General features: G+C 41.8%; 2 protein-coding genes across 2 annotated transcripts; both read right to left on the minus strand.

The window, feature by feature from the left end:
- Positions 1 to 5,691: 5,691 nt before the first annotated feature.
- LOC311040202 (C-reactive protein-like) lies at positions 5,692 to 9,831 on the minus strand. Its single transcript, XM_084050323.1, has 5 exons — positions 9,786 to 9,831; positions 9,517 to 9,571; positions 7,427 to 7,529; positions 6,277 to 6,574; positions 5,692 to 5,957 (listed from the first exon to the last, which is right to left on the minus strand). The coding sequence occupies exons 2-5, from the start codon at positions 9,569 to 9,571 to the stop codon at positions 5,739 to 5,741; spliced, it is 675 nt and encodes a 224-aa protein (XP_083906449.1). The 5' UTR covers positions 9,786 to 9,831; the 3' UTR covers positions 5,692 to 5,738.
- Positions 9,832 to 12,509: 2,678 nt separating this feature from the next.
- Positions 12,510 to 21,249, minus strand: LOC311040196 (serum amyloid P-component-like). Its single transcript, XM_084050312.1, has 5 exons — positions 21,151 to 21,249; positions 20,884 to 20,938; positions 18,733 to 18,835; positions 14,645 to 14,942; positions 12,510 to 12,825 (listed from the first exon to the last, which is right to left on the minus strand). The coding sequence occupies exons 2-5, from the start codon at positions 20,936 to 20,938 to the stop codon at positions 12,607 to 12,609; spliced, it is 675 nt and encodes a 224-aa protein (XP_083906438.1). The 5' UTR covers positions 21,151 to 21,249; the 3' UTR covers positions 12,510 to 12,606.
- Positions 21,250 to 21,710: the final 461 nt, after the last annotated feature.

Here is a 21,710-nt window from a genome sequence, read left to right on the forward strand (position 1 = left end):
TCTGGGTCGAGACTGTGGATCTGCAGGTTCCTTGTTTCTTGATATGTAGGCTACTTTACTTGAGTATTTGATTTTTTTCAATACTTAGGCTATTACTCTTACTTGAGTACATTTCCAAGGCAAATATTGTACTTTTACTCAAGTACATTTCTAGGGAGGCTGTAAAGTACTGAGTACTTTTAGGTTGGCAATTTATTTTTTCTTCCCTAAAATGCAATTTTAGGGAAGGCCACACTTCTGCTGTCACACTAGACGTGTTTCTGGCTTCTCCCTCCGCTCCCTTCTTTGTTACATGTTGTATGGGTGTATAGTAGTAAAAGTATTTAGTTCTGGCTCCTCAGTCATTTCTATGTTTTTATAGGTGTTTCTGCAGGCTTTGTATATAACATAGTGGTTCTACAAGCAAGCACATCAGTGCAGTGCAGGTGGTTTCAGAGAGTTACTTACAAGGTCCTATAAATTCATTGTGAAAACATTACAGCAATTCATTGATGTAAAAATTAAGAAATGTACTTCTACTTTTACTTGTTCTTTGAGTATTTTTAAAAGCATGTACTTTTAATTGTCTCCGCCAGGCCGAAAGGCATGGCGAGAGAGTATGTTTTACCCTCCGTCCGTCCTTCCGTCCGTGTGTGTGTGTGTGTGTGTGTGTGTGTGTGTGTGTGTGTGTGTGTGTGTGTGTCCTGTCTGTGTGTTACCAGCTAATCTCCGGCACCGTTGGCCCGGTCGCTGCGAAACTGTGCACACCCACTCCCTGGATGCCAATTCATAACCTCTGCCCCACATTTTTCACATGGGCCTGTTATAGCGCCACCAGGAGGCCGATTTGTGCAAAACCCATTTTTTCCCATTACACCTACAGCTTTTAACCAAACGTCATGCAAATCGGTACACAGTATCTATATAGTCATGTGATCAATGACTATCAAGTTCCTCGGCACAACCATCACTAATGACCTTAAATGGGAGACGAACACCTGCTCCATCATTAAATGGGCCCATAGCGGGATGTTCTTCCTCAGGCAGCTGAGGAAACTCAACGTGTCTCGTCTGGTTCTGACGCAATTTTATAGAGCCACCACAGAGAGCATTCTCTCCTCGTCCATCTCTGTGTGGTTTGGTTCAGTCTCTGCCCTTGCAAAAAACAGGCTGCAGAGAATTGTGCGTACAGCAGAGAAGCTGACTGGGCAGAGGCAGCTCTCTGTTAGTGAACTATACAATGCCAGGGTCAGAAAGCGAGCAGGGAAGATCTTCTCGGACCCCTCTCACCCTGGAAACAGTTTAATTAAAAAACTCCACTCTGGAAGGCGTTTCCGTTCTATTAAGGCCACGACTACTCGTCACCAGAACATTTTTTTCCCTAGGGCTATTTCGCTTCTTAATAAGAAGTCATGAGCTCTATATTGTGCTGTTTTTAAGTTTATTTTTTATGCTGTTTTAAGCTTTTATCTGGCCTTTTAGAAATGTACACTGTCGTTTTTAGAATTGTATCATATCCTGAGTATGTTGTCTTGTTGTGCTGTCTGTTTTTCTATCCGTTGAGCTGTGCTACACCACAACAAATTCCTGTGTGTCCTTGTGATACATTTGGCAATAAAGTGATTCTGATTCTGATCAACCCGGATCTGTCCGATTTCCCATATTGCATCCTCATTGGCTAAGGTTGGCTTCCAAAGTTTGCAGGATTGGTCCGTTTTGAACAAAATGCCTCCAATCATGAACGCAGCTTGCCATTTCCATAAAATTGCACACGCACATTCCCACTAGGCCGACTAAGAAATGACACTTGAACATTTTCAAATCAGCCTCATGGTGGCGCTATAACTGGCCGATTTGCATTTTTAACTATAACTGCACCGATCTGCGTGAAACTTTGCACGCACACTCCCTAGAGGCCAAGGAAAAACATTGGACTTTTTTTCACATCTGCTTTTTACAGCGCCACCAGGAGGCCGACTTATGTAAAATACATTTTTGGAGATTATTCCTTCAGATTCTGTCCAAAAAAACACGCAAATTGGTACACTGCATCTCCATAGTCTCCATCCTAATATGTGATTCTGATGGATCTGTCCGATATTTCATATTCCATCCTATTTGGCTTACAGTGGCTTCCAAAGTTTGCAGGATTGGTCAGTTTTAAACAAAATGCCTCAAAACATGAATGCAGTGTGCAATTTCCGTGAAAGTTTGCATGCAGATTCCCACTAGGCCGAGGAATAAATGCCCCCCTTTTCACATTCACATTGGCCTTTATAGCGCCACCAGCAGGTCTAATTTAGCAAAACACATTTTTGGAACAAAATGCCTCAAATCATGATTGCAGTGTCCCATTGAAAGGCCTAAGAAGAAATGCCACCCTTTTCACATTGGCCTATTATAGCGCCACCAGGAGGCCACAATAACCTACCTGACCTGGCGGAGACCTGTGCTCCGAGGAGCACTTTTTCTAGTTTTACTTGTACTTAAAGTATTTTTCAAAGCTGTACTTTTGAATACTTAAGTATATTTAAAAATATTGACTTTTTTACTTTTACTTGAGTAACATTTTGACTGAGCAAATTTTACTTGTAGTGGAGTAAATCTGACCACGAGTATCTGTACTCTTACTAAAGTACTGGGGTTGAGCACTTCGTCCGCCTCTGGTGACAACACAGAAATGTGTGTGGGGAGGGATCTATTGGATAAACGACTACATTGTGGAGAAAAAGGGGGTAAAACATTATTGGCTACTCTAAATAAAATAAAAAAGAAAGAAAGAAAAAGTGTTATTCATGGCAATAATGAAAAAGAGACAGGATTGAAATTTAATTTTATGCTGTAGCAAGACTCATACTGAACAAGAAAATAACAAGTCCACATGTTGGGGTTGGTGTCACTAAATTCAGAGTCGTAACTTATCTGCTTGCTCAATCCTTACAGCCTGTTGCTCCGTTGCTATTTTTCAGACATGCTAAGGGCTAACCATTTCAGAACGCCGGAGTCATGGGTAATTGGTTTATTTCTTCTTCTGGTTTGTTCTCTGTTACTGAGGGTGAACCAGCTTGCTAATCCCGGAGTTGTGCATTGATGAGGTCCTTCAAACTGTTCAAGATGACTCTGTTAAAAGCTTTCCCTGGCACTGATAGCAGTGTGATCCGTCTATAATTTGTGCAATTGCTAAGGTCGCCTTTCTTTGGGATCTTAATGAGGTAGCCCTCTTTCCAATCACCTGGCACTTCTTCTTCCTCCAATATCTTCATGAAGAGTGGGTGGGGCATCTTCACCGTGATTTCTAGATCTGACTTCAGTGCCTCCGCGGGGATGTTGTCTGGTCCTGCAGTCTTTCCGTTCCTCAGCTGCTTGATAGTCTTCCTAATTTCTTCCATGGTTGGTGCGTTGCAGGCTATGGGTAGGTCTGTGTCAGCCTGTGTGATGTCTGGTGGGTTCTGTGGTGCTGGCCGATATAGAAGTTCTTCAAAATACTCCATCCATCTGTTCTTCTGCATTGCTCATCTCCCGTTGTTATCTGTCTTCCCTCTTTGTCTCCCATCAGGATTGTGATGTCTCTCTCCGGGTGCTTTTCTATAATGGACTGCAGTCTGGTGTAGAACTGGTCTTTGTATGCTTCCTTGCCGTCATTGGTATGAACGTAGCGCTGTATAATGTTCATAATGGTCCTGTTGATCCTCTTCTCGATGTACAATTGGCTATTTTGTCCAATATGTTCCAAAATGAAATATTTGAAAAATGGTGTTAAGTAATGTAAAAAATACATGATGTGAACATGCACGGTACATCATTATTAGACTTAATGTTATCCTTCAACCAACCATTTTCCCAGCGCTAGTTTCCCATCAATCAGCTGACTCTCTCACACGCACGCACGCGCACACACACACACACACACACACACACACACACACACACACACACACACACACACACACACACACACACACACACACACACACACACACACACACACACACACACACACACACACACACACACACACACACACACACACAAACAAACACACGGGGTGCATTCACTTTCTCACCTGCAGCAGATCTTTCAGAATATCCAGCACAGTGTTAATTGGAGCTGTTATCATCTCAGCCTTGGACTTTCTTTGCAGTATTTGAATCATTAAACATTGCACTGCTCAGCTGGTTAGTGCAGTCCATGCTGTTGCAGCTCAGTCCGTGTCTACCTAACTATAAGTTAGTATGATATACTAACGTGACCTCACGTGCAGCAACTTCTTTTCGGTAGAGCAATGTTAGATGCACCTTTATTTTGTGTCGCCCGCTTGAGCATGTCTGTGCCAGCATGTTATGTAAACTCCCTCTGACATACAGTAGCTCTGGTACAGAGTCAGACAGACTCCGTCCGACACAAGGTGCAGATTCAGAAGGCTCTGACACATCTCCAATCATGGTATTAACACAGTTTTTCTTCCCACTGTTTGTTTTCAGAACAAAGTATTTTCTTTTTAGAAGGACCGGGTTATTTTTCTCTCTATCAGCTCTTCCACGCTCATGGCACGGCCACACTGCACATTTTTCATTTTTTACACATACAGATGTGCCATTTCAAAACTTCAAATGTCCTGCCATCGCCAAGACAGTACATTTTCAGGGGATTCCCAGGGCAATAAGAGGGACAAAGAAGGGCATTTAAAATGCTGAATTATTTTGATGATCACTGCTTTTATGATGCTAATTAATTTGAGCAACTGGTCAAGGACCTCTTCAAATCACCTTTCGCCTCATAATGAGTCTGACACCTTCTTCAACACACATTCTTTTGTTCTCATGTATATGGATGTCTGTTGAAGGGAAAAACGGGGGTGTGTAGTGACAACTTCTTTTCAGGGGCAAAACAGTGCATTTTTAAGTGCAGAACAGGGAGGAAAAGATGCATTTTCAGGGCACTTTCAGGGAAAGAACAGTAACATGTGAAGTTTTGAAGTGGCACATCTGTACACACACACACACACACACGAGTGGCACCCCCTGGGTCCTAGCGCCCTTCGTATACAGCACACAAACACATAGGCAGGCAGACAGATGCACTGCCTGGCGCACGCACAGAAAACATATATTTTCCCCCTTCCCTTTAGCCGGGACAAGTGACGCCCCGTACGGGATGCGCCTCTTTAGGTCAAAATACGGGGTGTCCCGGCTAATACGGGACGGTTGGCAACCAGTGTTAAGATATCTAGAGGCCGGACTGCCCCGCCCCCAGCTATTATTTTCAATGAAAGTAGCTCAGCTGTGTTTGAAGTGAAGTGGATAACCTCTTTGCCCAAACCCCAAACCCCTTGTGCTGCGCATGAGCGCAGCGTCGCGATTATAATTATAGATGAACATCCAGAAACAGATGGGATGTTTAGTTGTTTTGCACAAAGTCAACCTCTAGTAATTCTTATTTGCTAAGACTAATATACAGTCTGGTGGTCGTACAGATTACTTTCTTAACGACTAAAGGGTCAGAAGTTGAAAAACTTCAAGATGGAGAGCAGACATTCAGGTGCCTTTTACATCCCTTGAGTTGTTGAAGAGTGATGGATGTACAGTATAGTATAGTGACATAATGTGAAAGAGTGTACATGAATGGCCCTTTTTGTTACTTGATGTAAAGACAGGAAAGAAAAAAGTGTTTAGAGTTTTAATAGTTATCACATTGGACATTCAAAACAGACATCCACAGTTTGGATATTCTGGTGTTGAGAAGATGATATACTTTTACACTTAGTCACAGCCTTTTTGATTCTCTTCCAGCACCACTTCTCCTACAACCTCAAACTCCAGAGCCCTCCAGTTGAGCACGTTCCCTGGGGTGAAGTTGAGATCGTCCATGTACCGCTGGATCTCACAGGGCGAGAGGACATAGTTCCACATGTGGACGTCAGACATCATCCCAACAAAGGACTGAGCAGGATCAAACCCAGCACCATGAGAGTCCTGCTCCTGTAAGCATAGAAGAGAATCAATATTAGAGGGAGCATTAACAATGAAGTTTCATGTACCCAACATAGACATTGGATGTTATTTTGTTTTATTTGTAAAGAAACCACCTGAAGGCTAAAGGAAGGTAAAACCTAGTGTTATACTGTATAAGAGGAAACAGTAAATTCCATAGCTACACCATATTCATTTAGAATTAAATGAGCCAATAACTCTGAGACATTGTGAATATACAATATACCTACCTATTTGTCATTGTATCACAGCCATCCGATATATCTAATACAAAAATAATAGGTATTTTGAAGCTGTACAACACTACCTGTCCTAATAGGATGCTAGGTGTTCCTTTGATGGCTGCAGACCTCACTAGTTTCCTGGAAGTGGGTCTTCCATCCAACCACATTTGTCCCAGTCCAGTTTTATCCCAGGTGGCACACACCTTGTGCCAGGTGTTAAGTGTGTACTGTTGCCCGTCAAAAGTTGCTGGATTTGGTTGGGCGTTAGCAACATACAGTTTCATCCGAGTCGTCGTCGTAATCCAGATGAGGAATGCGTTATAATCAGAGGGAAGAGCCATGGAGAACAGGGGGTGGTTCCTGGTGAGGTCTGTAAAGGACCTGACGGCAGATGTATACTTATTATTATTAAGTTCAGCATAGTGTTCTGGTTAGTCAGTTGACCTTTCAGTATAATCATAATATTCAGAGTCTGAATCTGGATATCTCCAGCAGGTGCCTGTGTGTGTGTGTGTGTGTGTGTGTGTGTGTGTGTGTGTGTGTGTGTGTGTGTGTGTGTGTGTGTGTGTGTGTGTGTGTGTGTGTGTGTGTGTGTGTGTGTGTGTGTGTGTGTGCGTGCGCGCGTGCGTGCGTGCGTGCGTGCTAATTACAATTTCGGCCACTTCCACTTTTTCTTCAAAACATACTTTTTGCAACTATTCCTACAGTTTTTTTTCCGGTACATATTACTGCATCTCTGGAGTCATGTTATGAATATATCATTCAGATTTTCTATATTCTATTCAGATTCCAGTCCATTCCATTCTAGGATTGCCTTCTAAACTTTGGAGGAGGAGCCCATTTAGAAAAAAATTATCATCAAAACAGCGCCCGATCTACCCCAACTTTGAATCACACATTGATGGGCCTAAATCTATGCAGAGACAAAAGCCATTTCACGTACACTCATATGGGGTTTCCCAAATTGTACAACTCACTGTTCCATATATCATGAACACAACGTCCAATCATCCCAAATCACTTTCACGTGTTATTATAGGGACACCACGAGCACGAAACGCTGCACCCAGACTTACACATCCCTGGGGAGGCAACCCAGACTTAGATCTCTGAGGAACGCACTTTTCCAGATCTATGGTGTATGTCATCGGCTGTACAGTATGTTGTCTTTACCGTTTCATGTTTGTGTGATATAGAAACTTCACACTTACATTAATGTTCTAAGGTTCTTACCTCAGGCAAACAGTCACAGCTGTGAATGTGTCTTGAGTTGTCATTAATTTCACGTGAGCTGTGTTGGTCTCTTGTGGGAAGGTGAACATTTTACCTGAAAGGTCTAAACAGAAAATGACAAATGAAGATTAAAATTTGCATCTGAGAAGAAACAACAATTATATTATATAAAAGTGGTCAAAGTGACTGACATGTCCTTTGATTTTTTCCCCCTCTTAGAGGAATCCTACTGATCATTCCCACTAAGCAAGGGTCACCAACCAAAACATAAACATCCCTAATACTTTGAAAGTTGAAATGCGATATGTATATTGCTTTTGCGATATGTATATTGTGCATGTTGATATTGCAATGACAAGACATTTTCGATATTGTTGCCATAATCCATGGAAAGCTTCGAACCACAGCCTGGGGGTCCGCAATCACCATAAGACCTCCAAACTAAAGGTTTGCTCACCTCCGATCAAAGTTACGAGCCCTTGCTTGCATCAAACTAGTTGTGACACTGCATTCCTTTAAAACCTGTCATGCCCTTCCGTGTCTAATCACTCATCATGTATAGTAGCCTACATATATGGTTTGTTCTCTAGACTTTCCATTGTCCAATTGGCATACCTTACATTACACCTACGCATGGTCTAAGACGTCCTCATCAAGATACCTGTTCACCTTAATGAAAAACACAACTATTGAAGCTTCCCTGACAAAAAAACAACTTGAGCTCCTCCTGTCCTCAAATAACACTGTCCTCTGAAAATAATAACCATATGGATAAGCACCCACTCACCTTTGCAGCTAAGTGGCCCTTTTGCTCGACATCAGTGGTGGAAAGTAACTAAGTAAATGTACTCAAGTACTGTACACTTTTGAGGATTCTTTACTTAACTGGAGTGTTTCCCATTTTCAATACTTTTACTTCTAATCCACTACATCTCAGAGGCAAATATTGTACTTTTACTCCACTATAATAATTAGAAAACTTTTACTTTGTAAATTTTTATTATTATTAAGAAACATATATTAACCACTATCAGCCCTTTTTAAACTTTGTCTCTTTGAAAGTAGCCGATCTACAAGCTCACAACACGTATCTACTATTTTCAAAAGATTTGAATACATTTTAGAAATATGATAACATTCTGCATAATGAGCACTTTTACTTTTGGTACTTTAAATATATTTTGATGCAAATACTTTTGTACTTTTGATTACCTGACTTTTACTTGTAACAGTGTTTCTACATTGATAGAAGCACTGACTGTACTGATAAGACCCAATTATTGAAATCCCAAACACAGGATAAAAAACAAGCGCTTTTGAGTAAATAATAACTACTTTGGATCTACTGGAATACAGGTTCTTATTTGCTGAAAAGGTTTGGACATACAACGTTTCCAACCGACAGTAATGTAGGCTTTTGAAACGCATTAGACGTTCATTAATAATGGATGGCACTGGGAAATGCCTGGCATCGAGGAACAGTAAGAACAATTAAGAGGAAAGTAATCAACTCAAATTATACATAGGGCAAGTGTTTTTTTGTTCAAATACGTGTTGAATTGCTTTATATTCTGATAGCATTGCTATAGTGTTTGTTAAGTAACCGGGGTCTCCCTGTCTCTCCAAAATTTTCAGGTTGGGATACCCAGGAGTACAGGATACACGATAAACTGGTGAAATTGGATGTTATGCCACAAAGAAATGAGCAAACCCCATTGGAACTGGAACACTATCAAATTTAAGCTGATAAATGTGTAGCCTACTCTCTCCTGATTGAAATTGGCAACCCACCGGAAAATGTATTTTCTGTTTATTGAAGAGCTGGAAAGATTCTGAGATCCCGGTTACAAACACGCTATAGCAATGATTACCAATCATTATATAGAGCTTTATCCTTTTAACAAAAATATTTTAGTTTTAACCCAAAAAATTCACTTACCCTATACCTTTAAGGAGTAAATCAAATCTATCCATCTATTTGTTCCACTGTATGTCTATGTGCCTGTCTTCCTCTCTCTGTATGGCTGTGGGTATAGAAGGTTAAACTGAAACCAAAAATAATTTCTTATAATTAAGTGTTGTAGGCCTACCTTGTGGAGTAGCATCACAAACCGCCAACATCACAAACAGCAGGAAGAACTTCATCTGGCATGAAAGAACACAAACAGATACCATGAAATATTATTAAATACGATTAAATGAGCAACTGCCTGCAGGCCTGTATGAATAGCAGACCACACATTACTTTGATGTGTCTGTCCTTATAGCCTGCTGTGACTACAGTGTAAAAAGTGTATTCATTATAACTTATAAAATCACAGTAGCCTAACAAACTATTCTGCTCATGTCTTGACCTTACCTTGTGCTGATCTGTGTGAGTGTCAAGTTGTTGTGTGAGATCGTGGACTCATCGCCTCTTTTGTACTTATTTCATCTGGGTGGAGTTTGTGGATCTGCAGGTTCCTTGTTCCTTGTTCCTTATTCATCTGGTTCCTTCCTTTAGAGTGTGAACTGCTACTTAGGATTAGCATTCCGGAAGTAGCCTGGTATTACTGTATAAGTGTTATTCATAAGCCCTCGGGTGAAAAAAACGTCCCTGGCAACCACCACAGAGGTTGTGGATTGGAATCCACCGTGGTGCACCCGGCTTTGTCAGGTGTCCATGCGAACACAATTGGCCCGTGTTCGGGGGAGGGAAGCCGGGCGGGGAGGGTGATATTACATTACATTACATTACAGTCATTTAGCAGACGCTTTTATCCAAAGCGACAATACGTGACAATACGTGCATTCAACATAGGTAGGGAACAAAACTACTAATAAGGATAAGAATAATTCCTTTTAACAGGTCATTCATGAAAGTCCTTGCGGTCTTGTTTCCAATGTGAACCTGTGAGCAATTAGGGATTAAGAGTCTTGCTCAGGGACAAATTTCCTTTCGTCGACGCATATGCTGGCCTGGCCGGGAATCGAACCTGGGGCAACCAGGGCCTCTGGCTCCCTAGGTAGGCTCACTAACCACTCAGCGATGGCCGCCCCTAAATCACCAGAAGTCTTAAGTGCATTTCGTGCAAAAACAAGCCACCAAGATACCTAGCGCTAAGGTAAAAGTGCAATATATCAGCTACCTACTATCTTAAACAGATGAGACAAAATAGCTAAATCAAATGAGCACGAGCTAATAAATAAAACAAGAGTTCGTACAACTAGTTAACAACATGTAAGCCAGGCAAAGAGGAAGGGTAGTGTTTCCTGAAGATTGGTCGTACTCCTAGGAGCTGGGGCGGCACCAGTCATCGGTGTGTGTTGGGTGGAAAGAATAACATGGTGGGGTGGGGGCTCCTCACTGGCAGGTGAGCCAGTAGGATACAACAGCAGTGACAACACAGATATGTGTGTGGGGAGGAATCAATTGGCATAACGACTACATTACGGAGAAAAAGGGGGTAAAAGATAATTGGCTACTCTAAATAAAAGGTTAAAAAAAGAAAGAAAGAAAAAAGTGTTATTCATGGAATAAATGATAAAGAGACAGGATTGAAATGTACTTTTATGCTGTAGCCAGACTCATACCGAACTAGAAAAAGTGCTCCTCGGAGCACAGGTCTCCGCCTATAGAGATCATGTGATTTGCGTGAAATTTGGATAAAATCTGAAGGCTTAATATCAAAAAAATGATTTTACATAAGTCGGCCTCCTGGTGGCGCTACAAAAGGCAAATGTGAAAAATGATGTTTTTCCTTGGCCTCTAGGGAGTGTGTGCAAAGTTTCACGCAGATCGGTGCAGTTATAGTTAAAAACGCAAATCCGCCTGTCACAGCGCCACCATTAGGCTGATTTTAAAATGTTCAAGTGGCATTTCTTACTCGGCCTAGTGGGAATGTGTGTGTGAAATTTCACGGAAATCGCAAGCTGCGTTCATGAGTTGAGGCATTTTGTTCACAACGGACCAATCCTGCAAACTTTGGGAGACAATCTTAGCCAATGAGGATGGAATCTGGAATATCGGACAGATCCGTGTTGATCGCATGACTATAGAGCAGAGGTCTGGGGGAACAGGGGGTCCGGGACCCCTAGGGGGTCCTCAGAGTTACTACAGGGGGTCCGCCAAATCTTTGTGATTTTTACATTAACCACTTCAACCAAGCATCCCTATTCTGAAGTGAACTTTAGCCAAAAATAGCAGATCTACAAGCACACAAGGCGAGGCGTTGTGTGCTTGTAGATCTGCTATTTTTGGCAAAGAGGTTCGGTATAGGGGGAAAAAGAGTGAAAGTACAGAAAGTACAGAGTGAAAGGTCAGGTTTACTAAGCATTGTTTTTAGAGCATGGTTAAATGTCTGGAAATACACATTAACATGAATCCAACAAGTGCTGTGAAACAAGTCTATGAAGCTGCCTATGAAATCTATGAAAATAAAAAATACCTTATACAATATATAATGGGGGGTCCCTGCTTTCTCTCTCTCTCAGCCAAGGGGTCCTTGGCCTGAAAACGTTGAAGACCCCTGCTATAGAGATACTGTGTACCGATTTGTGTCTTTTGGACAAAATCTGTAAGAGTAATATCCAAAAATGTGTTTTGCAAAAGTCGGCCTCATGGTGGCGCTATGACAGGCTGATAAGAAAAATGTGGGGCAGAGTTCTGCTGTGGCATCCAGGGAGTGTGTGTGCGCAGTTTCACAGCGACTGGGCCAACGGTGGCGGAGATTAGCTGGTCGCAGACAGATGGACGGACACACGGACGGACGGACAGGGGGTAAAACATACTCTCTCGCCATGCCTTTGTCAGGTACAGGTAATAATATATGAACATCCAGAAACAGATGGGATGTTTAGTTGTTTTGCACAAAGGCAACATCTAGTAATTCCTATTTACTAAAAATAATATACAGTAGTCTGGTGGTCGTACAGATAACACTTTCTTAATGACTAAAGGTCAGAAGTTGAAACACTTTAAGACCGAGAGCAGACATTCAGGTGCCTTTTACATCACTTGACAATTAATCTGAGACGGATGTACAGTATAGTGACATAATAGTGATTTTTGTTACTTGATGTAAAGTAAAGACAGGAAAGAAAAAAGTGTTTAGAGTTTTAATGGTTATCACATTGGACATTCAAAATAGACATCCACAGTTTGGATATTCTGGTGTTGAGAAGATGATATACTTTTACACTTAGTTACAGCCTTTTTGATTCTCTTCCAGCACCACTTCTCCTACAACCTCAAACTCCAAAGCCCTCCAGTTGAGCACGTTCCCTGGGGTGAAGTTGAGATCGTCCATGTACCGCTGGATCTCACAGGGAGAGAGGACATAGTTCCACATGTGGACGTCAGACATCATCCCAACAAAGGACTGAGCAGCATCAAACCTACCACCAAAAGAGTCCTGGTCCTGTAAGCATGGAAGAGAATCAATATTAGAGGGAGCATTAACAATGAAGTTGCATGTACCCAACATAGACATTAAAGCAAACCATACTATACTACTTTTCGGTACTATTTTTCATTGGATGTTATATTGTTTTATTTGTAAAGAAGACTACCTGAAGGCTGAAGGAAGGTAAAACCTAGTGTTATCTAACTATATAAATGGCGAGCAACTTCCGCACCCTCGGTGGTGACACCCCACAGCTCTGTTATCGGATAAACAACGCACCGCCAGACCACATGTCGCCTACTGACTCGCCACGGCGGCCGCACTGAATTTACGCCTCGCGTAGGGGACATCTCACTGTTCACTACACCTTTTCCACCGCGCAACATAATTAATTCTACTCACCAAATGTCGGACAAAACGGAAGGGGAGGCAGCTTCGTACCGTTTACCGTGCGCACGACCTCATCACCACAACACCAGGCAGCCGCTGCGGGGGTTTTTTCCTTTTTTTCCAAACTTTTTTTTTGGTCACCATTTTCTCCAGGCACCATTTCTGGTGTAACGTCGGGTGTTTCTTTTCACCAGCCAATCACCTTTCACGTTGCCACGTCCGTTGCCACGTCGCGCTGACGTACGCTAAACAAGCGCTGCCGTGCGCACAATGCAAACGAGCCCAAAGGCGCGCAAAAATAAGCCGACCATTGCTTACACACAAAGTCAGACCTGGCAACGCAGCCTACGCCAATCATGTGTGAGAGATCTACAAGCTATGGGGCAGAGACGCCACCGTATCTTAGCAACAACTACAGCGCTCACTCTCATTGGTCGTGTCACGCTAAGAGCAGTCTCCAGACAATGCCATCGCAGACAGCTTGCTGTTACTGCTGTAGCCATCACAGGCAGTTGCAGCACGACGGACAGGGCGCTGTGATAGCTGCCATGTCGCTAACGCTAACCTGGTTGTCATGCCTGCAGCGGCTGTGCAATCACTTTGTCAACAATGCACGTTCGTGTGGTGAATGTCTATATTGCTGCTCAGTTCGTCCATTGTAGATGGTGTATGTTTGTGTGTGTCTTCTGGAGAACTATGTAGCCCCCCCCCCCCCCCCCCCCCAAATACACGTACTCACAACAACACCAGGCGGCCGCCATCTTGCAGAAAGGGCTGCCATTCGCCAGCTTTCAGAAAAACAAGCAACCACCTTCATATTTTTTTTTTTTTTTTTTTTTTTTTTCCTTTTGGAAATTTTCATCCCACGATTTCCGCGCGGACCACCAGGGGGTCCGCGGACCCCCTGGTGGTCCGCGAAACATACAAAATATAATTTCTTCTACTTATTTTTCATCATTTTGTAACTTTTACATTACACTTTCTTACAATTTTTTTTTTTTTTCCCTTTTTGCAAATGTTACTTAGACAATTTGTCTACCCCCATATACACACGCCCACGCGGGCCCCGTGCGCGTACATGCCTCTAACAGCCATAATCCCCATCTATACTGCCCACTCTGTGCTGCAGCTACACGGATACAGACACAGGGACACGGAGGGACCAACAAAGCAAAGCCCCGTGCGCGGCTGGGGTTGAGGGGGGCGTAGCCCCCCGAAACTCTAGTACTGTATAAGAGGAAACAGTAATCGTAAATTCCATAGCTACTTGAACTGCTCATTGAAAACAGGAACCATATTCATTTAGAATTAAATGAGCCAATAACCCTGAGACATTGTGAATATACAATATACTGTACCTACCTATTTGTTATTGTATCATAGCCATCTGATATATCTAAATATCAAAAATAATAGATGCTCTTTTGGAGCTGTACAACACTACCTGTCCTAATAGGATGCTAGGTGTTCCTTTGATGGCTGCAGACCTCAGTAATTTCCTGGAAGTGGGTCTTCCATCCAACCACATTTGTCCCAGTCCAGTTGTGTTATCCCAGGTGGCACACAACTTGTGCCAGGTGTTAAGTGTGTACTGTTGCCCGTCAAACCTAGCTGGACTTGGACGGGCGTTAGCAACGTACAGGTCAAACAGAGTCGTCGTCTTAAAGATGAGGAATGCGTTATCAACGGAGGGAAGAGCCAAGGAGAACAGGGCGTGGTTCCTGGTGAGGTCTGTAAAGGACCTGAAGGCAGATGTAAACTTATTATTATTATGTTCAGCATATAGTGTTCTGTTTAGTCACTTGACCTTTCAGTATAATCATAATATTCAGAGTCTGAATCTGGATATCTCCACCAGGTGCCGCTCTCCGTGTGTCTGTGTGTGTCTGTGTGCGTCTGTCTGTGTGTGTGTGTGTATGTGTGTGTGTGTGTGTGTGTGTCTGTGTGTGTGTGCGCGTGATTGCGTGCGTACGTGTGTACGCGTGAATGTGCGTGCCTCTGTGACGCTAAAACGGCCCGCTTTACATTTTTGGCCTACAACTATTGAACTATACAGTAGGTCATACAATCAAATACATTGCCTGGATTACTTGGATCGTGATGCAACTTCCCATATAGACAATTTCTGGCTAATTACAATTACTGCCATTTTGACTTTTTCTTCAAAACATACTTTTTGTAACTATTCCTACAGCTTTTTTTTTGTGTAAAACTCACACAAATAAGTACACGTTACTGCATCTCTGGAGTCATGTTATGAATATATCATTCAGATTTTCTATATTCTATTCAGATTCCATTCCATTCCATTCTAGGATTGCCTTCTAAACTTTGCAGGAGGAGCCCATTTAAAAAAATAATAATCATCAAAACAGCGCCCGATCTACCCCAACTTTGAATCACAATCACATAGAAACTTCACACTTACATTAATGTTAACTTCTAAGGTTATTCCTAGCTCAACTATGTAGCGGAGCAGCTAAGTGCTACGATCTTTCAGTTGATGATAAAAGCGTGAAAATTGGCGTGAGCAGTCTCCATGGGTCACTTGACAAGAATATTGTCTGAGCCATTTGTAATTTCAAGATGGCGGCCATTTTTCAAGATGGCCGACACCTTAGTGGGCAGTTAAGTGATATGATGGTTTATTTGGTGATACAAGCATGAAAATTGGCATGAGCAGTCTCTGTGGGTCACATGACAATAGGCCACCCACAGCTATTTGAAATTTCAAGATGGCGGCCATTTTTCAAGATGGCCAACACTTTAGTGGAGCAATTAAGTTATATAATGGTTTATTTGGTGATACAAGCATGAACATTGGCATGAGCAGTCTCTGTGGGTCACTTGAGAATAGGCCACCCACAGCTACTTCAAATTTCAAGATGGCGGCCATTTTTCAAGATGGCCAACACTTTAGGGGAGCAATTAAGTTATATAATGGTTTATTTGGTGATACAAGCATTACATTTGGCATGAGCAGTCTCTAAGGGTTGCTTGACAAGAAAACACTCCCAGCCACTATAGAAATTTCTATTTTCAAGATGGTCGCCCCCTGGATCCTCAAAAGATACATTTTCTCATAGAAATGTACGTTTTTTCTTTTCATTAAGGACGATTATTATTATTATTATTATTATTATTATGCTAAAACAGTTGTGTTGATGTGTTGATCATAGATAGATTAGATAAGAGTGAATATCTGCACTACCAGGGCACACTGGTGATATATCACTGCTGTTAAACCTCAGAGTGGGGTTCAATGTCAGCTAATTGAAAGTTAGTATCCCAAATGCTGTCTAATTTACCCCAAAACAGTTAGATAGCCGCACCTGAATTGACAGGTTGTGCCAGCGCGGGAGAGCCGAGCCAAGGTTAATGGGGTTTTAATTAACCGGATGGTGTACAGATCGCATGGGATTTAAATGGCATTGGATGAACGATCGGACTAAGTGTTGGGTTAAGGCACAAACCTAGTTGTATCCCATACATCAAAGTGCTTGGTAAAAGGTGGTAAAAGGATAAACCCTCTGCCTCTGCCTATGCTGCAGACATGGCAGAAGCCATCATAACAGTTGTGAAAACTAACTGGGACAGATGTTTCATTTGTCAGCAGGTCACCAAGGAAAAACTCATTCAGCCAAGTTTATTCAACAGAGAGCACGATCGTACTGGTCATGATACCATTGCAAGAAATGTTCCATTATTTCATAAGATCAATGCTCTGCCTATCTTACTTAGTCCAACCCGACTAGATGAAGGTGATGGCATAGAAAGCACATTGACAAGAAACAAAGCAACATATCATTCAAGCTGTTCAACAACACAGAGCTGGAAAGGGCCCAAAAGAGAGCATCTACATCTGCTGAAGACACTGAAGATACCAAAGATATCCATGTCAAGAGACTAAGAAGATCTAATGTATGACCGGTCCAGTGATGTCACAACTGTGAACGAGGCCAGGCTTGATCTCTTTGCCAGAAAGCAAAGACGATATGACTTGATCCTGCCAACTCAAGCAGCACTCAAAGAGCATGCCAAACGTGCTTCTTATGAGGCTGGATACGTGTGGGGACAGGCATTGAAGCGGCCTCCACAAATGCCGAGCCCATCTGACTGGGGATGGGTGGAACAGGACGAGAAGTGGAAAGTCTTCTGGACTCCACTTCCACCTATTGCGGAGAGTTGTTGGGAGTTGACCAAATGTGGAAGGTGTAAGTGCTTCAGATATGGACCCAGTTTCACATGCCTATGTAATTGCCCCTGCTAGAACCTATTTGCATGTTTATTTTGCCAGAGTTATTCCCCGTTGTCCTCTGTGTTTTCAAGTGTAGGCCTATGGCTCGGCTTCCCCTCGCCACATCGGCGCATCATGTTTTACTTTGTATCTAGTCTATTACTGTATAATTTTCAGTTGTTACTTTGTAACATTGCTTCCACTACCTTCCACTGCCATATCTAACAGTGAAGCACATTTTCAGTTTAGTTCCTTAGTATAGTTTGTCATGGTTCCGTGGCTATTGCCATTCAGTGTTAGCCATTGCTCATAATTTTGGAGCACTGTCCGTTCAGCACCACAACTGTGCTTATCAGCACCACAACTGTGTTAATTTATTAATCTTATTTTTTGTTTCCCCACCCCTTAGTATCTATTTGACACATGTAATGGCTGTTAGTTTAAAAAAAAAAAGATATATATTATCCTCCCTTGTGACTGTTACCTTGTCGTGGTAAGGGAGCTTGTGTAAGCCTACCTCAGTGAACCCTGAGAGCTATGCCGGTGGGAGGCAACTCCTGACAGGTTTTACCAAACTGGACAGCTTGTGGGCGAGGAGTCAGACAAAACACAGTCAAACAACCTCTCTTGACAGAGCTTTTTGAGGAACCCAATACATTTCTATGAGAAAAGGTATCATTTAAGGATCCACATGGCGGACGGCAGACATCTTGAAATTTCAAGTGGCTGTGGGCGGTTTCTTGTCAAATGACCTTTTGAGACGGCTCATGGCAATTTTCATGCTTGTATCACCAACTAAATGATTTCTTAAGCTTAACTGCTCCACTAAGGTGGTGGCCATCTTGAAAAATGGCCGCCATTTTGAAATTTTAAGTAGCTGTGGGTGACTTATTGTCAAATGACCCACAGAGACTGCTCATGCCAATTTTCATACTTGTATCACCAAATGAACCATTATATAACTTATATGCTCCACTAAAGTGTCGGCCATCTTGAAAAATGGCCGCCATCTTGAAATTTCAAGTAGCTGTGGGTGGCTTATTGTCAAGTGACCCACAGAGACTGCTCATGCCAATTTTCATGCTTGTATCACCAAATAAACCATCATATCACTTAACTGCCCACTAAGGTATCGGCCATCTTGAAAAATGGCCGCCATCTTGAAATTACAAATGGCTCAGACAATATTCTTGTCAAGTGACCCATGGAGACTGCTCATGCCAATTTTCACGCTTTTATCATCAACTGAAAGATTCTGCCAGAAAAAAGCATTTAGCCGCTCCACTAGAACTTACCTCAGGCAAACAGTCACAGCTGTGAATGTGTCTTGAGTTGTCATTAATTTCACGTGAGCTGTGTTGGTCTGCTGTGGGAAGGTGAACATTTTACCTGAAAGGTCTAAACAGAAAATGACAAATAAAGATTAAAATTTGCATCTGAGAAGAAACAACAATTATATCATATAAAAGTGGTCAAAGTGACTGACATGTCCTTTGATTTTTTCCCCTCTTAGAGGCATCCTACTGATCATTCCCACTAAGCAAGGGTCACCAACATGTCCATACACTTCATTTCCTTGTAATCCAAACATAAACATCCCTAATACCTTGAAAGTTGAAATGCGATATGTATATTGCTTTTGCGATATATTGTGCATGTTGATATTACAATGACAAGACATTTCGATATTGTTGCCATAATCCATGGAAAGCTTCGAACCACAGCCTGGGGGTCCACAATCACCATAAGACCTCCAACCTAAAGGTTTGCTCACCTCCGATCAAAGTTACGAGCCCTTGCTTGCATCAAACTAGTTGTTACACTGCCTTCCTTTAAAACCTGTCATGCCCTTCTGAGTGCATGACAGGAGATTATCTAATCACTCATCATGTATAGTAGCCTACATGTCTGGTTTGACTCTCACCTTAAGTTTTCCATTGTCCAATTTGCATACCTTACATTACACCTACGCATGGTCTAAGACGTCCTCATCAAGATACCTGTTCACCTTAATGGAAAACACAACTATTGAAGCTTCCCTGACAAACAAAAAGCAACTTGAGCTCCTCCTGTCCTCAAATAACACTGTCCTCTGAAAATAATAACCATATGACTTATAAGCACCCACTCACCTTTGCAGCTAAGTGGCCCTTTTGCTCGACATCAGTGGTGGAAATAACTAAGTAAATGTACTCAAGTATTGTACACTTTTGAGGATTCTTTACTTAACTGGAGTGTTTCCCATCAATACTTTTACTTCTAATCTACTACATCTCAGAGGCAAATATTGTACTTTTACTCCACTATAATAATTAGAAAACTTTAGTTACTGGTTACTTTGTAAATTTTTATTATTATTAAGAAACATATATTAACCACTATCAGCCCTATTTAAACTTTGTCTCTTTGAAAATAGCAACAACACGTAGATCTACTATTTTCAAAAGATTTGAATACATTTTAGAAATATGATAACATTCTGCATAATGAGCACTTTTACTTTTGGTACTTTAAATATATGTTGATGCAAATACTTTTGTACTTTTGATTACCGGACCTTTACTTGTAACAGTGTTTCTACATTGATAGAAGCACTGACTGTACTGATAAGACCCAATTATTGAAATCCCAAACACAGGATAAAAAACAAGCGCTTTTGAGTAAATAATAACTACTTTGGATCTACTGGAATATATAGGTTCTTATTTCCTGAAAAGTTTTGGACATACAACGTTTCCAACCGACAGTAATGTAGGCTTTTGAAACGCATCAGACGTTCATTAATAATGGATGGCACTGGAAATGCCTGGCATCGAGGAACAGTAAGAACAATTAAGAGGAAAGTAATCAACTCAAATTAAACGTAGGGCAAGTGTTTTTTTTGTTCAAATAAGTAAAGTGTTGAATTGCTTTATATTCTGATAGCATTGCATTGCATTGCTATAGTGTTTGTGAAGTAACCGGGGTCTCGCTGTCTCTCCAATATTTTCAGGTTGGGATACCCAGGAGTATACAGGATACACGATGAACTGGTGAAATTGGATGTTATGCCACAAAGAAATGAGCAGACCCCATTGGATCTGGAACACTATAAATTTAAGCTGATAAATGGGTAGCCTACTCTCTCCTGATTGAAATTGGCAACCCACCGGAAAATGTATTTATGTTTATTGAAGAGCTGGAAAGATGCTGAGATCCCGGTTACAAACACACTATAGCAATGATTACCAATCATTATATAGAGCTTTATCCTTTTAACAAAAATATTTTAGTTTTAACCCCAAAACTTCACTTACCCTATACCTTTAAGGAGTAAATCAAATCTATCCATCTATTTGTTCCACTGTGTGTCTATGTGCCTGTCTTCCTCTCTCTGTATGGCTGTGGGTCTAGAATGTTACACTGCAACCAAAATAATTTCTTATAATTAAGTGTTGTAGGCCTACCTTGTGGAGTAGAATCACAAACCGCCAACATCACAAACAGCAGGAAGAACTTCATCTGGCATGAAAGAACACAAACAGATACCATGAAATATTATTAAATAGGATTAAATGAGCTACTGCCTGCAGGCCTGTATGAATAGCAGACCACAAATTATTTTGCTGTGTTTGTCCTTTCCCTGCTGTGACTACAGTGTAAAAAGTGTTTTAATTATAACTCATACAATCACAGTAGCCTGACAAACTATTCTGCTCATGTCTTGACCTTACCTTGTGCTGATCTGTGTGAGTGTCAGGTTGTTGTGTGAGATAGTGGACTCATCGCCTCTTTTATACTTATTTTATCTGGGTCGAGACTGTGGATATACCGGTTCCTTGTTCCTTGTTCCTTGTTCGACAATAAAACTGAAATCATTCTCTTTGGCTCCCCTCACAAAACAAACATCATCACCACCTCCCTTGGCCCACTGACTTGTAAACCACATGTCAAAAACTTGGGTGTAATCCTGGACTCTGACCTCAAATTCGACAAGCAAATCAATGCCGTTATTAAAGGTGCCTTCTTCCAACTAAGACAAATCAGCAAAATAAAAACTATACCCCCGACCTGGAAAAAGTAATTCAAGGCCTCATCTCCTCCCGCCTAGATTACTGCAACTCACTGTATCCAGGTGTCTCAAATACCTCCCTTTCCAGACTGCAGCTCGTCCAAAATGCGGCTGCAAGTCTCCTGACTGGCACCAGAAGGTCGGATCACATCACTCCGATTTTGGCGTCCCTCCACTGGCTTCCAGTCAAATATAGAGTCGATTTTAAAATTCTATTATTCG

This window comes from Gymnoscopelus microlampas (genome assembly GCF_963454915.1).
Source record: "Gymnoscopelus microlampas genome assembly, chromosome: 3".
In the NCBI taxonomy this organism is placed as follows: Eukaryota; Metazoa; Chordata; class Actinopteri; order Myctophiformes; family Myctophidae; genus Gymnoscopelus; species Gymnoscopelus microlampas.